General features: G+C 35.0%; 4 protein-coding genes across 4 annotated transcripts; 3 read left to right on the top strand and 1 right to left on the bottom strand.

The window, feature by feature from the left end:
• The first annotated feature begins 2,360 nt into the window (after nucleotides 1-2,360).
• On the top strand, nucleotides 2,361-5,790 carry LOC124823500 (haloacid dehalogenase-like hydrolase domain-containing protein Sgpp). Its single transcript, XM_088100221.1, has 5 exons — nucleotides 2,361-2,641; nucleotides 4,408-4,522; nucleotides 4,682-4,830; nucleotides 4,930-5,188; nucleotides 5,518-5,790. Exons 1-5 carry the CDS (start codon nucleotides 2,616-2,618, stop codon nucleotides 5,701-5,703), a joined length of 735 nt encoding a protein of 244 aa, XP_087956347.1. The 5' UTR covers nucleotides 2,361-2,615; the 3' UTR covers nucleotides 5,704-5,790.
• A 1,997-nt stretch (nucleotides 5,791-7,787) lies between these two features.
• On the top strand, nucleotides 7,788-10,649 carry LOC124823450 (haloacid dehalogenase-like hydrolase domain-containing protein Sgpp). Its single transcript, XM_088101016.1, has 5 exons — nucleotides 7,788-7,880; nucleotides 8,788-8,902; nucleotides 9,066-9,217; nucleotides 9,327-9,588; nucleotides 9,670-10,649. Exons 1-5 carry the CDS (start codon nucleotides 7,792-7,794, stop codon nucleotides 9,871-9,873), a joined length of 822 nt encoding a protein of 273 aa, XP_087957142.1. The 5' UTR covers nucleotides 7,788-7,791; the 3' UTR covers nucleotides 9,874-10,649.
• Nucleotides 10,650-10,916: 267 nt separating this feature from the next.
• Nucleotides 10,917-11,444, top strand: LOC148191946 (uncharacterized). Its single transcript, XM_088101017.1, has one exon. It carries the CDS (start codon nucleotides 11,014-11,016, stop codon nucleotides 11,335-11,337), a length of 324 nt encoding a protein of 107 aa, XP_087957143.1. The 5' UTR covers nucleotides 10,917-11,013; the 3' UTR covers nucleotides 11,338-11,444.
• A 650-nt stretch (nucleotides 11,445-12,094) lies between these two features.
• Nucleotides 12,095-14,043, bottom strand: LOC148191947 (vacuolar protein sorting-associated protein 55 homolog). Its single transcript, XM_088100798.1, has 5 exons — nucleotides 13,943-14,043; nucleotides 12,891-13,025; nucleotides 12,746-12,785; nucleotides 12,548-12,629; nucleotides 12,095-12,413 (listed from the first exon to the last, which is right to left on the bottom strand). The coding sequence occupies exons 2-5, from the start codon at nucleotides 12,987-12,989 to the stop codon at nucleotides 12,221-12,223; spliced, it is 414 nt and encodes a 137-aa protein (XP_087956924.1). The 5' UTR covers nucleotides 12,990-13,025; nucleotides 13,943-14,043; the 3' UTR covers nucleotides 12,095-12,220.
• Nucleotides 14,044-14,149: the final 106 nt, after the last annotated feature.

Consider the following 14,149-nt stretch of genomic DNA (forward strand, 5'->3'; position numbering starts at 1 on the left):
GTTGTGTGTGGGGTGTGTGTGTGTGTGTGTTTGTGTGTGTGTGTGTGGGTGGTGTGTGTGTGTGTGTGTGTGTGTGTGTGTGTGTGTGTGTGTGTGTGTGTGTGTGTGTGTGTGTGTGTGTGTGTGTGTGTGTGTTGTGTGTGTGTGTGTGTGTGTGTGTGTATATATATATATATATATATATGTTGACTTCTTTGTTACTTCAATCGTAAAAATTCTTGTATTCCGTGAAACTTGTTTAATTAAAATCTTTATGCTACATATAACAGCATTACATGATTCCTTCATCATTTAATAATTTTCTAACCTCACAAAAACCTTTAATTTCTGTCTTGCCTGTGGTGATACAGGTAGACAAGTATACCTTGTGGTGCTTCCCTTCCTTTATTAACTTTTATTTTGTGCTCTGCATCATGGTGATAAATAGTTAACAGAGTTACTCAACTAAAATATGGGTTGGACAAAAGCAAAATACTCATTTTCCACATCTCAGAAAGCAAAATTCTCTTTTCTTTTGGATTTTTTTATCTCAGTATATGATAAAGTGAGAGAATAAAAGCACTCCTAAAACCTTTAGAACAAGACATGTTCTTTGGAGTTACCTGTGTCAATTAAAGAAATATTGTCAAGAGAACAAGACCTTTGTCTGAAATTAACCTTCTTTAACAGCTGCATCATGTTTTCCAAAGTCACTTTGGTTTTCTGTTTATTGACATATCAAATCTATGTTGGAGCATTCTTTCAAAACATCGCTGTTGCCTACCTGCAATTGAATTCCACTGAATTAGAAACATGGCTGCCGTGAATCTCAACTGATGGAAGCATGGCCATGGACCTTCACCATCAGAGCTCAACCAAGGGAAGAGACATGAAGAGGGTGACATTCAAATCATTGAACAAACCCTTCCATGAGAGGCGATCTTGCTCCATCGCTGAGTTGCCATGCTGAGGGGTTTCCATGCCGTCGAGCTAAATTCTGCCGAGCTCCATGTTGTAGAGCTCCCTGCTGTCGAGTTTTCGTGCTGCCGAACTTTCATGCTATCAGAGTTTCCGTGATATCTAGCTTCCGTGCTACCGAGCTTCCATGCTGCCGAACTTCTTCGTTGTAGAGCTTCATGCTGTTGAACTTCCATTTGCTACTGCCAGGAATCGCGCCCCAAACAAGACCGGCCCTAGAATGGTACGACGTTTAGAGCTCGGTTTGCAAACCGTAATATAGCAGCCAGTCATTCGAAGCCAGATTGTCCAACCTAATCCTGTCCAAGCAAGGGGTAGTATCCACACAATTGCTAGAGGGTTTGTAAAGGGAGGGAGCTCTCGGACTGCACAGAAAAGGTATCAAAGAAGCATTAACTCGATGAGCCATAACATTCTCCGATGAAGATTTCTTTTTGAATGACACAAATCAAGACGACCCGATGGTCAGTCGTCACAGTAATCATTGCCAATTGGCGAGTCCACAAGATTATCATCGATCACGGAAGCTCGACTGATGTACTTTTCTAGCATGCTTTTACAAAGTTGGACGTTTCCACCACCCAGATTCAACCTTACCCAGAACCTTTTCTCGGGTTTGCCGATGAACAAGTTCATACAAAATGGTACATAGAGCTGTTGACAACCTTCGAAACATCGGATGCCTATCGAACCGTGACAGTACGATACCTCATAGTTGATGCAAACTCGTCCTACAATGTCCTTCCCAAGTCACTAAGGTTGGTCCAAGAACAGATTCAGCAGAATGCAGACCTACTTGCCTGGTGCTTGGCTAACATGTCAGGCATTGACCCAATTTTCCTATGTCACCACTTATCCATCTTTCCACGGCCAAACCCGTGGCTCAAAGGAAATGAAAGCTCGGGTAGGAAAGTCAAACTGCATTCAATAATAGAAAGGATTACAAAGTCATGTCTCTTAAATTGAAGAACATTGGAACAACTTACTAACACATGGACAAAGTCCTTGTCGACCTTATGGGAAAGATAATGGAGGTCTGTGGTCGTCAAATCCATCACGTCTGCCAACCACCCACACACTGAGAGACCGTGTTCAACAAAGTACGTCATCACAGTATGAGGCTAAATCCAGAAAAATGTTTTTTTTGGTGTTTGCAGTGGCAAATTAGCTTCGTGGTAATCCGACAAAGGATTGAAGCTAAAATCCAAACAATTTTCACAAGCACACGTTAATATTCTCATCTATCAAATTCTGCTACTTCTATGAAGGTTAAAATAAAATAATAATAATCTTATGCAATTGAATTAAGATATTATGTTGTGTCTCCGCGCTTAAACCGCCCCAGCATAAAAAAATAGTGTTTTGCCTATTGGAAAAGCCTAACCACTCACTTTTGACTGGTACACAAAAGACGAAGCAAATTCCTTCTTCCCTTTCCCAAAAATTGGGGTCACCTTTCATCAAATTTATTAAAGATTAAATATATTTTTCTAAATTAGTATAAAAAATTATCTTTCCTTCCTGCATTTACCATTTTTTTGATGGTGTTCTGCAGATTCGACTCCATTAACATGTTATTTCTATTGAAATTGTTGACGTTTCTGTTTTCTCTCTAACACAGCTATCTTCCTCTTCTTTCTCTGCATTCAGTAACAATAATGACTTCTTCTGCGTATTGGTCAAAGTAGGTATCCATTTTTTTATAATACTGAGCAATTTCAATTTTCAGAGACACTGGGTTCTGCCTTTTCTTTACACGTATCTGCAATGGTTGGTAAAAGTTTTCCATTTTCTATGTTTCTGTATGTCAAGGGCACGTTTCGGAAACCTAGGGGTATTTGGTTTTTGGGTCACTCATCCATCATTCTGTCATTAGTACTTGTTACTCGAACTTCAGTGGTGCTTTACATGGATCAATAGTTTCTTACAAATAAAAAACATTTTATTAATGGATGGATGGATTTGTGTTTTTTTCTTTTTCTGGTTGAGATAAAGATCAATGGAGAACGAAGGGGAGTGTAGGAGTTTGAATTTTTCATCCATACTAGATTTCCTGTTAGATTTACCTTTCTCAACTTGAAAGTTAAAACGAAGAGTGTTTTTTCCGAAAATTTGAGCCTTTTGAGTGAAGAACATGAATCTTGGTATTATCATTCACGTCCTAGGTGTCAACTGCCCCAAGTACTCTTCTGATATTAAACGGTGCTAAGGTACCTCTCTCTGCGCTGAATTGGTGGCCTTGTTACTTATTCACGTGGCTGTGTGAATGGTGTGTTAGGAATCTAATTACGACTCTAAGTCTTATGTTGAATAAAAATAAGAAAGTAAAATACGGTATAAAGATTATGAAAGATCATCAATTTATTGTTTAAGGTTTTGAAGAGAAAATGGTGTAAATCTCTTCTATGATTAGACTCATATTTCATTAATGTCTGTGTCTTTTCGATGAATCTTCTTTTTGATACGGTTTTTGGAAACGGCTATTCGTGATTGTGGTTGGTTGGTAACGCGGTTTACAACATGCATTTACTGCTGCAGCTATGTGAATAAGCATCCAATACCCCAACCACAGAATGCATCGTGGGTGATTTGTCGATTTCTTAGTCATTACAATACTGTTTTCTTGTTTAACTGACCAGCTGTTTGAGGGGCTCGTATACTTATAAATGAGATATGGTTTGTATTGTTAGACATAAAAACCTGTAATATCTTGGTATTAAAGCCTCTATAATTGTGTCCAAGTTCCAAAACTCGATTTTTTTATCTTGATTCTTCTATAATTGTGTCCTAGTTAAGTTTGTACATAATGGAAGGTACATCTGTGTATTATCTATATTTTAATTTAAAAGGACTCTTGCCGGAACACGTTAGATATATATACCCAATAGCTTATGCTTTTGGTGTAGTTGGTTACTGGGTATCTGTCATACTTCACGGTAGAAATTTTTGTTGGTACCAAATATACTTTTATTTAAAATAAAAGCTTTCAGAAATACAACAATCACTCTTTACTCTCACAGTGGTGCACACAATCATCACAACTCACAATAACTTAACACAATAACATACACTCCCACTCTTTACTTCTCTGGAATTTCACCCTACACACACCACACTCCTCTTTCTCTTTTTTTCACACACTCACAAACCTTTCTTTCTCTACTGCACCTTTGCTTATTTCTTTCTCGGTGGTGGTGGTTTTCTTTGCACACCTTACTCTCTTTTATAACCAATAAAGGAGCTAAACTCCAAAAAACATTGGTGCAGAGTTTCGGTACTTCAGCAGACAAGGAAAAACACTTTCCCCAAAATCCTCAACTTTACAAAGTAGGGAACATTAGCTTCCTTATTCAACAAGTGGGCCCTTTTAAAGTTTACCTAACAATTTTAGTATGAGTATATTCGTAGCTGTACTTGTCACTCATTATTACTATCTTCTTGTACCCGCAGCCAGAGTTCTCTCACCAAACTTGCTCCTCTTGAAGCAGTGCTCTTTGAACTAGATGGAACTATATGTGAATCCCTTCAGGTTCATACCTTTGTCTTGAGGAACATGCTTCAAGAGGTCGTGTGTCTTTTCTTAGTAGAAAAGTTTTTTTAAGTTCAAAATACTGAAAAAGGCTTTTCTTTTTTGCAATATTCCGTTCAGTCTTTACAAATCAGCATAACTAAGCTCGTGATCTATGGCTATTAAAAAACTAATAGAATCTTCTGCGGTTGTCAGATGGGTTTCAATGCTGATACGGTAACTAAAGAATTCCTTTATGACATTGTTGTTGGCAAAACCAAAGATGAAATAGCCTTGTCTCTCTTTCCTGATGATCTGCCACGACGTTTAAAGTTTATGGAAGATGAGGAAGCCCAGTTCCGGAAGTAAGAAATGCTTGCTTTCGTTTACATTCCTCTCTGATGGATAATTCATAATTTTGAAGCTATAGAAGATAATTCATAATTCTCTGATGGATTGTCCAGAGAGGTTACACATGTGTGGACTAAGGAAGGCTTTGGAAGAATGAGAAGATGGATTGAAAGACGTAAGTTTAAGAGAGCTGCAGTTACCAATGCTTCAAGAGCACATGCAGAGTTCATTATCTCCAAACTTGGCCTCTTAGATTTCTTTGATGCTGTTATTACTAAAGACGAATGTGAACATGGCAAGCCTCATCCAGAACCCTACCTGAAAGCTCTTGAAGCTCTCAAGGCGTCAAAGGATCACTCGTTAGTATTTGAGGTCTGCACTTTTGTAAGGAACATCATATTTTAACAACTTTTTTTAACATCAATAAATTATTATGTATCATTATTTATTGGTTTGTATATTTGAAACTATCCAATCACAAACTATCATATAAGTTATTGTAAAAAAAAGTTGTTAAAGAGTCTTTTTCCCTTTTGTAATGTCTTGTTCAAGAATAAACTCTTGGACCATCATACCTTAACAACATTTTTTAACAAAAGATTATATGTCACTGTTTTATTGGTTCATATAATTGAAACGAAACTACGTAAAAAAGTTGTTAAAAAAACATTTGATATTAAAAAGTTTATTTGTTGTCGCAGGGTTCTTTTCCAGGGGTCAAAGCTGGAGTTGCAGCTGGGATGCCTGTCATTTCTTTGGATTTTAAGGCACCATTTGATCTTTTGATGGAAGCAAAACCTGCATTTGTCATTAAGAATTATAAGAATCACAAATTCTGGGATGCTTTGTATGAACTTGAAAAGGCTGGTAGGGCTCCTTCAGTTTGAATTACTAAGAACATTGTAAGAGTACTGTACTTTATGCTCAACAAAATCAAATCGTTCAAATAACTCATAATTTATAGTAAGATGAAGAATAAATACTAGCTTAAATAAATTTCAAGTTTATTGTAAATTTAGATACTTTTATTAAAAAACCATTCTATTAAATATTAAAAACTTTATATTTTTTAATTGAATTTTCTCATTATTGAATATTATCTTGCACCTGTCTTTTCATCTAAAACAAAATTAGCGTAATTAAATTATCAATCTCTCGTAAATTTAGATATTTTTAATTGGATTTTTATTAAAACAAGTAGAAACTCGCCCAACAAAGCCACAACTAATGTGATTTTCTTTTATATTTTGTGTTAATATAATTTATGTTTTTGCAGGTTCAGAAAAAAAAAACTTGAGTAAAGGCTTCTAGTGAAGAATACATGTTTTTGTACAGCTTAATTGCTTACTTTATTTTAATAGTTAACATTGGATAATAAAAATTGTAATGGTTGCATATGTTAACCAAGAGGTTAGGATTCTAATCGTAATGATAATAAATTCATATTAAAAATTCATTTAAAAATATTCTAAAATTTTTCTTTTAAATTTTTCTTCAATTTTTATAAGAATTTTTATCTCACTTTTATTTTTAATTTCGAATGGAAGGAGTTAAAAGAAATTAAAATATACAAATTATTTTTAAAAAGCTAATTTAGGGATATTCTTTACTATGACACAGTCTTACTTGAATCATATGCACAACCACTGTTCAAGAAATAAAAATCGAGTATAATAAACTTAATTGCATCTCTGAGACTCTAAGTCACAATTGAATATAGACAACTTCATTTAGTTTTAAAAATTATAATAGGTCATTGAAATTAGTAAATTACTAAAATAGTTATCGAAGTTGTTGGGTAAGAGAGGAAAAATACTCACACCTAAAATAAAAAGAATAAAATAAACAAAAAAAAAAATAATGTAATTTTTTAAAAAAATTAAATTAAATTATATATGTTTTCTCTAACTTTACTCTATCAAAAAAAACACAATAACATCATCTATTGTGAATAGAATTTTTTTTTTAAAAAAAACTAATTTTCTCCCTTGTTTTTTTCTAAACACTAAAATCATACAAAAGAGAAGAAAAGATGCTAAGGTGTCTTCCTAAAAAAAATTCTACTCCTTTTAGATGAAAAAGAAAGTAACAAAATATATCTAATTCTTATCCTACATGATCATAATAAACAAATTGGTAGATGTATTATACCTCGTGATCGGTCTGCTAAGGAGAATCCGGAGCCAAAACATGCAACCGATCTGCGGTCAGACAAACAAAAGATAAATATCATTAATGACCAATTAATACGTTTAATGGTCATATTAAATGCGAATATATGTTTTTTTATGAGTGATTGAAAAGTCATATTATACAAGAATATGATATTAATGGACAATTAGCTGGTATATTAGCAAATATTATTAGATTTATTGTTATATCAAATATGAATTAACGAACTTGATTGCTATAAGCCCTATAAATATAGGGTTAATGCCCAGGTAAAGACACTTTGATCTATGATAATAAAATATATACCATTTGATAAAACCGTTCCAAACTTGAGCGGAGTGCCTTTTGCAGATATTTCTCCTCCTAACTAATTTATCTAAGCTGGAACGTACAAGCAGAAAACACAAGTTAAAGGTTAGTGTCTCGGTCTCACAAACTCCACTCCCAACACCGAAATAGTATATATAAACATACAATTTGAGATAAAAAAAAGTACAATCAACATTTACAATTAGAGATCAATTTTTTTATATTATTATTTACTATTGAAATAAATTGATTGATAGTTTATAATATGATTAAATACATCTTATTTTATTTACTTCAGAAATGGATTTGATTGGTCATTCTTATTTAAAAGATTAAATTTATCGATGATAGATAATCTGAAGATAAGTTTTGTTATTTAAATGATTTGAGAGAATAATTTGACGGACACAATTTCATGACATATGTGAGAAAATAAATAAATTAAGTGATTTATCTCTGCCTTTTGAAAGACGTGAAACACCATAATACAGTACATGTCCCATGCTTCTTCTCTTTTTCTGCATCTACGAAACTTCCCTTGGCAAATATTCACCAAGCCTTCTTCTTTGCATTGCCTCCCAAGGTGCTTCCTTCCATCACTTGCAACGTATAATAGCTTTTCTTACTGAATTTTGTTTGATAATACAATAGCTTCTCTTATTCAATCTTGTCCCATCAATTTATTTCGCATTTACTCTGTTAATCTCTTCCATTGGTAACACTTTAACAAAGTTTCATTGATGTGGTGTTCATTAAAAATTGAACCTTTATCTACTTTTTCCAACACCTTGAGATTTGAGGTTGTATGCCCCTTTCTTATTCTGTGGACTCCACTACCCACACCCTGTTTGTTTTCAAGCAAAATTGTGGATTTTTATTTTATTTTATTATATTTTCTGGTTGTGATTAAAAACATGTAGAAGAAGGGAAGATGAAGTTGGATTTTGCACCGTAAATATGTATGATATTGTTGGAAGTGAGACATTATAAATAAGTCCAAATCTCATTTTTCAAAGATTAAGTTTAAAGTGCATTTCTTAATAGATATTTCGAATTCTTGTCCTCATTTTGACATTGCTGTCTTCTAGTTTAACAATGAAGCTCTGCAGAGGGACCTGCATACTTGTAAATGAGATGATCTTTGCATTTTAAGATATAAAATCCATTTTGTGCCTTCACCCCATTAGTTTAAGCTTTTTGAATATCGAAGCTATCATAACATGTTGGATACTTGTTATCGTGATTCTTCCAAATAGAAGCTAAATTTCAGAAAATGTGGCTCTGCAATATATTGTCTTTGTTCTAACTCAAAAGGGATCAAGAATGAGGGTGCATGTCAAATATATAAGCCTTCAGATGGCAGTATGCAACAATTCAAGCTTTGGAATAGTTAGTTTGTGGCTTGCTTTGTGATATAAAAAGAAAATTAAGTACGCAGCCTGATCATTTTGCTGAACTGGTCTCTCATTACCTTCGTGTGGTACCAGCAGCATGAGTTCTCTCACCGGACTTTCTCCACTTGAAGCTGTGCTCTTTGATGTAGATGGAACACTATGTGACTCTGATCCACTCCACTATGAAGCTTTGCGTGAAATGCTCCTAAAGGTACTGCTTCTTTTCTTAGTACAAAATTCTCAATGGAAAACATTGAGAAAACAATATTAGTTATTTTGTTGCAATACTCCGTTTGTGGTATTTGCAAACCACCATCACCAAGCACACGATCAATAGCTATTAGTAAACTGATACGAACATTGGTGGCTGTCAGATTGGTTTTAATGGAGGTGTTCCTATAACGGAGGAATTTTTTGTTGAAAAATTTTCTGGCAAGATCAACGTTGATGCTGCCTCAGTTGCCTTTCCAGAGGATCTGGAACAAGGTTTGAAGTTTGTAGAAGATAAGGAAGCCATGTTCCGGAGGTAAACCCTGCTCTCTCTCTCTCTCTCTATCTATCTATCTATCTGTATACCCTTCCTCCATGTGCTTCATTTGAAGGTTTAGAAGATAAATCTCTTATGGACTATCCAGATTGGCAAGAGAGCAACTGAAGCCTGTGAAAGGCCTTGATAAAGTGAGGACATGGGTTGAAAACCGTGGTCTGAAGAGAGCTGCAGTTACCAATTCTCCAAGAGAAAATGCAGAACTCATGATCTCAAAACTTGGTCTCTCGGACTTCTTTGATGTTCTTATTATTGGTGATGAATGTGATCGTGGTAAACCTCATCCCGACCCTTACTTGAAAGCTCTTGAAGTTCTGAAGGCATCGAAGGATCATGCATTTGTATTTGAGGTCTGCATTTTTGTGATGTCTGACTAAACAAGAATTTGTTCTAGACCTGCTTTTGACATACTTTCTATTTTTCTGTAATAGGATTCTTTTTCAGGGATTATAGCTGGAGTGGCAGCTGGTATGCCTGTTATTGGCATAGCTACACGAAACCCAGAGGATTTACTGATGAAAGCAAAGCCTGCTTTTCTGATTAAGGATTATGAGGATCCAAAGTTGTGGGCAGCTTTAGAAGAATTTGACAAGCCTGCTGCCGAAAAGTTGGAATTTCTGGATAAAAACATTTAGCAAGGAGTTTGATGGGCCAAATTCTGATGAGCCTTCATGTCAGAAAAAATAAAAGGCAATTATAATTTATCTGCGGGAAGGTTATGTTTCGTATCTGACAATCAACGGTTGTTTCTACATGTTTTGTATCTGACAATGAACCGTTGTTTCAACAAAAAATTCCTCCGTTATAGGAACAGCTCCATTAAAACCAATCTGACAGCCACCAAGTTGTATCTTTTGGAGTGGATCAGAGTCACAGAGTGTTCCATCTACATCAAGATGATGTTGAACGTGTTGCGTTCCCGTGGCAGATCCTTCTCCGTGGGATCAAGGAGAACGTGGCAGTTTTTCTCCGTCTGCAAAGGGGGAGTTGTGATCCATTAGCATAATATGCATAGTAATATTTTTATTTTTTTAATATAGTTTTCTTGAAAGAATAATAAATCATTTTTTTATCAAGAGAAAGAAAGAAATAAATAAAAATTTCATTTAATTAATTTACTTTCATCCACGGCACTGCTCATACTTCAGATAACATAAATCTTAAACTGATTAAATGATGAAAGAAGTGTCAAAAATCAATACATGATCATATCTAATCTAATAAGACGTTCCTTTATCTAAATTTATCCGCAATTTAGTAAAGAATGAGCAACCGGAGAAGGCTCAGGCAAATGGCGTGGAGGCGGTGACTGATATGTGGCGAAGGGGGCTAGGGCTAGATCCCCTACTCCGCCTCTGTGTTTCTGTGTGTATGGAGGTAGAAGAAGATGGTGAGGGAAAGTGAAATGAGAGAACTGGAGAAGATAATCTGTGTGATGACGATGGAGGCTCTTGTTGGAAAAGTAGGAAAAGGAAAAAAAAAGGTAAAAATAAAAATTCAAAAGTCGATGTCTTATTTTTTAATTTTCTATTTTTCACCTCAACAGCTTTAAAATAATTATAAAAAAAACTATATAAAAATTATAAAAAAGTATATCTGTGTCAAATTTGTGTAAAAAAAGTGATGTTAATATATAATTTTTAATGAGGTAAAAAGAGACGTATGCGTAATCAAACGGTGCAATCCCTAATTAGGTTGCGAAATGAAGGAGAAGGCATAATATAAGACAGCACAGAAGGAACGAAGACAACCTTAGCCAAAAACAAAAACAAAGCATGGGTTTACTGTGGTGGCGAAAGGAGAATAAACCCCAATCCCAACCCAACTCCCAACCAAAGTCATCCTCTTCAATTCCCACATCCAACGCCGTAGACACAACCAAACCCCTTGCTGAGGTCCAGGGCATGAACGGCGCCGTCGAGGTTCCTCGACCACCCAATGCCACCCTGTCGGTTTTCGAGTTCGGCTCCGTCGCCGCTTCCAACGACAACGTCACACTCGCCGGCTACTGCCCCGTCTCCGAGGACCTCGAGCCCTGCCGCTGGGAGATCCTCCCGGCAATTCAGTCCAATGCGCCTCAGTTTCGCGTAGTTTTCTGATTTCATCTCTCTCTTCTACTTGTGCCATGGGATTCAATTTTATCTACTTTTTGCTCTAAAAACACGTTCGAGTTACTTTAAGAGAAATTCTCCCCTCTCTTATATTCTCTATCTCTATTCTCTTTTCGTTTTGTCAATTTGGTATCGTTGATGGATGCATGTTATGTTTTGAGTTAGAATCCCCTCATATACATATGATACGGATTAAAATTACTTTAACTACTAGTGAGAAAGAAAACACAGAATAGTATGCGTGTCTTGGTTTAGTGTGAGTGCTGTGTTGAGTTATACTAATTTTTTTCCAAATCTGAGATTAGGATCGATGATATTGTTAATCGTTTGGATGTATAAAAAACAACGGATTATGCTTTTAAATGGATTTGAAAGCTAAAGTTTTCCCGTGTTATATGGAAGATGTTTTTTGGGAGGAAAATGCAGTGACCATGTTTCTCGATAGGTCATGGCGTTCATAGACACCAGTTTCCTCACTAAATTTTAATTTACTCATTTTCTTCGCGTTATTTGGTGTTTGGATTTAGACAATCGTTGCAGTAAGAAAGCAATTGTCTTTACTTCCAAGTCCTTGGAAACGGAGATTAATTGTCCATAAAATTAATAACAGTATGATATCTAATAGACATTTTTTTTTCAATATATAATGAAAAGCACACTTAGTTAACACAATAAGAAAATGGACAAAAGCGTCTCATTTCTTAACAGACAATAAACACTCATTTGGCTGAAAGCTACTCTGGAATTGGGGTTGTCAACAAATCATCGTTAAAAAAAAGCAAATATGTTGTAGTGAAAGTCACACTTGCAAGAAAAGCAATAGCGCATGAAAGGAGCAATTCATTTTTACAATGATGAAGCAAATCTCGTATCAGAGGATACTGTATTCATCTTCATCACCCATCCAAAGGTAACATATTACAGTCAGTCCAAACACGAAGTAGGAAGAAAGTTCCATTGCAAAGGCTCCCCAACCAATAACCCCTGCATGCTTCAATATGCTTGGAATGGCAATGCCTCCCACAGTTGAGGCTCCGGTCAAGAACTTAGTAAAATTCACCCAGCTGTGAAACAAAAAATTAAAAGATTAATCCACCATCTTGAGTTTCTTTTCTGATAAATTCTAATAAACTCCAATCAGTTAACAAGTTGTATGATAAAAGTTTAATGATTTTTTTTTACTCAAACACGAGTTCACCTATTATCAGATTCGGAGAATATAGAGTCATTAGACCCAGCAAAGAACAGCAAAGGCATTGGTAGAAGCACATATGTTAACACTGCAAGAAAAAAACAACCATGGGGATGTTATTATCACATAACAATTCAATCAATACAAAGAATAAATACATATAGTACAGTGGAATCAAATTTCAAATTTGCTTTTTTATCTCACCACTTAGCATCGGCCACCAATTATTATACAAGACACATGCCTGACACATAACACAAATGACAAATATAAGTAAAAAGTGGCATTTTTATCAATAAGTTACCATATATTTCTGCACGTATAAATAAATAAAAAAGGTAACACTAACCAAAATTTGCAAGACGATTCCCCCAGAGACCAATATTGCCAATGAAAGAAGCTTCCCTGTGTTCAAACAGAAACGCATATATCCTGGTAAGTCTGACATCTCCAAGTCACCTCCTCATGTTATAGGGAGTAATAACTGAAGAACATTACATCAAAACAAAATATTAATGAATAAGCAACTTCAATCAATACATGATAAATAAGATGGAGTTAAACAAAAGTGACAATCTATATCAGCGCATGTCTGGATTCACTTTCAAACATTCAAAATCCGTTGAGATAAAAGCATCCAATTGTGTTGACAGAGTTTTATTACAAATTTGCTTATAGAATAAAAGCATCCAAACATAAATTATTACTTCACATCAAAATCAATTTTAAACACAATCAATTTGTAAACTTTCATCGAACACACACTCAAATGCTTGTCTTCACAGCATCACAATAAATTCACTTGTTGCAATCCCAATTTGTATAAGAAACACAATTTATTCTACCACAATCTATATCTCAAGACGTCACCCCCTATTTAACAACCCAATACCCTTTCAACATACTTTTACAAACCTCATCATATCTTAGAAATTGAGACCTAAAATGAAACGATCAATTGACCTAAAAGGCTCAAACTAAAGCGTACGCAATATTGCATGTTTCCCGTTGCCATCATGACAGTGTTTACATAACCATGTCCATAATCAATTCAAAACAACACTATCCCCAATTTGATTAATCAGATGAAATAGGGCAATAAATGTATTTACTATACAGTCATACAACACTCCAATAAACCACAGACATCTAACAACTAAAAAGCCAGCAGAAACTCTCGCCATCTCATATAAAGAAATGGTAAATTTGATCGAACGAGCAAATGAATTGGACAAAAATCCAGAACAAAAAATTAAGAGTTAAGAAAATGGTAATTTTCCTAATAATATACGAGATGAGATGAAAAAATTCGATTGAAGCAACGAACAGTGTGGGTAGATAGGGTCCGAAACAAACACAGACAGTTTAAATTTACGCGAGAATTGCAAAGAAAATTGGTACCTGCGAGTCCTGGAACGCTGTAGCTGAACCTCAATCTTAATCGTATTTTAATTTTGCATTTTGAAACTACCAGAAACCGACACCATCATGTAGGAATCAACGGTCCAATTATAATAGAAAGATTCTGATTCCTTTTATTTTCTTTTTCTTTGTTTCATTAATAATACTTTAAAATTTTAATCTTAAGGGTTTGTCACTTGTTTTAAT

Source organism: Vigna umbellata, chromosome 10 (assembly GCF_029865625.1).
Source record: "Vigna umbellata cultivar VRB3 chromosome 10, Vumbellata_1.0, whole genome shotgun sequence".
Taxonomy (NCBI): domain Eukaryota; kingdom Viridiplantae; phylum Streptophyta; class Magnoliopsida; order Fabales; family Fabaceae; genus Vigna; species Vigna umbellata.

Bases quoted from the DNA above. Each gene is read 5' to 3' on its own strand.
- LOC124823500 (XM_088100221.1), top strand. From the start codon at position 2,616: ATGACTTCTTCTGCGTATTGGTCAAA. The intron at 4,831-4,929 runs GTAAGAAATGCT...TGGATTGTCCAG, and splicing joins GAGGAAGCCCAGTTCCGGAA to AGAGGTTACACATGTGTGGA. The intron at 5,189-5,517 runs GTCTGCACTTTT...TTGTTGTCGCAG, and splicing joins ATCACTCGTTAGTATTTGAG to GGTTCTTTTCCAGGGGTCAA.
- LOC148191946 (XM_088101017.1), top strand. From the start codon at position 11,014: ATGGGTTTACTGTGGTGGCGAAAGGAGAATAAACCCCAATCCCAACCC.
- LOC124823450 (XM_088101016.1), top strand. From the start codon at position 7,792: ATGTCCCATGCTTCTTCTCTTTTTCTGCATCTACGAAACTTCCCTTGG. The intron at 8,903-9,065 runs GTACTGCTTCTT...GGTGGCTGTCAG, and splicing joins TGCGTGAAATGCTCCTAAAG to ATTGGTTTTAATGGAGGTGT. The intron at 9,218-9,326 runs GTAAACCCTGCT...TGGACTATCCAG, and splicing joins AAGGAAGCCATGTTCCGGAG to ATTGGCAAGAGAGCAACTGA.
- LOC148191947 (XM_088100798.1), bottom strand. From the start codon at position 12,989: ATGTCAGACTTACCAGGATATATGCGTTTCTGTTTGAACACAGGGAAG. The intron at 12,786-12,890 runs GTTAGTGTTACC...GTTATGTGTCAG, and splicing joins GAATCGTCTTGCAAATTTTG to GCATGTGTCTTGTATAATAA. The intron at 12,414-12,547 runs GTGAACTCGTGT...TTTGTTTCACAG, and splicing joins TTCTCCGAATCTGATAATAG to CTGGGTGAATTTTACTAAGT.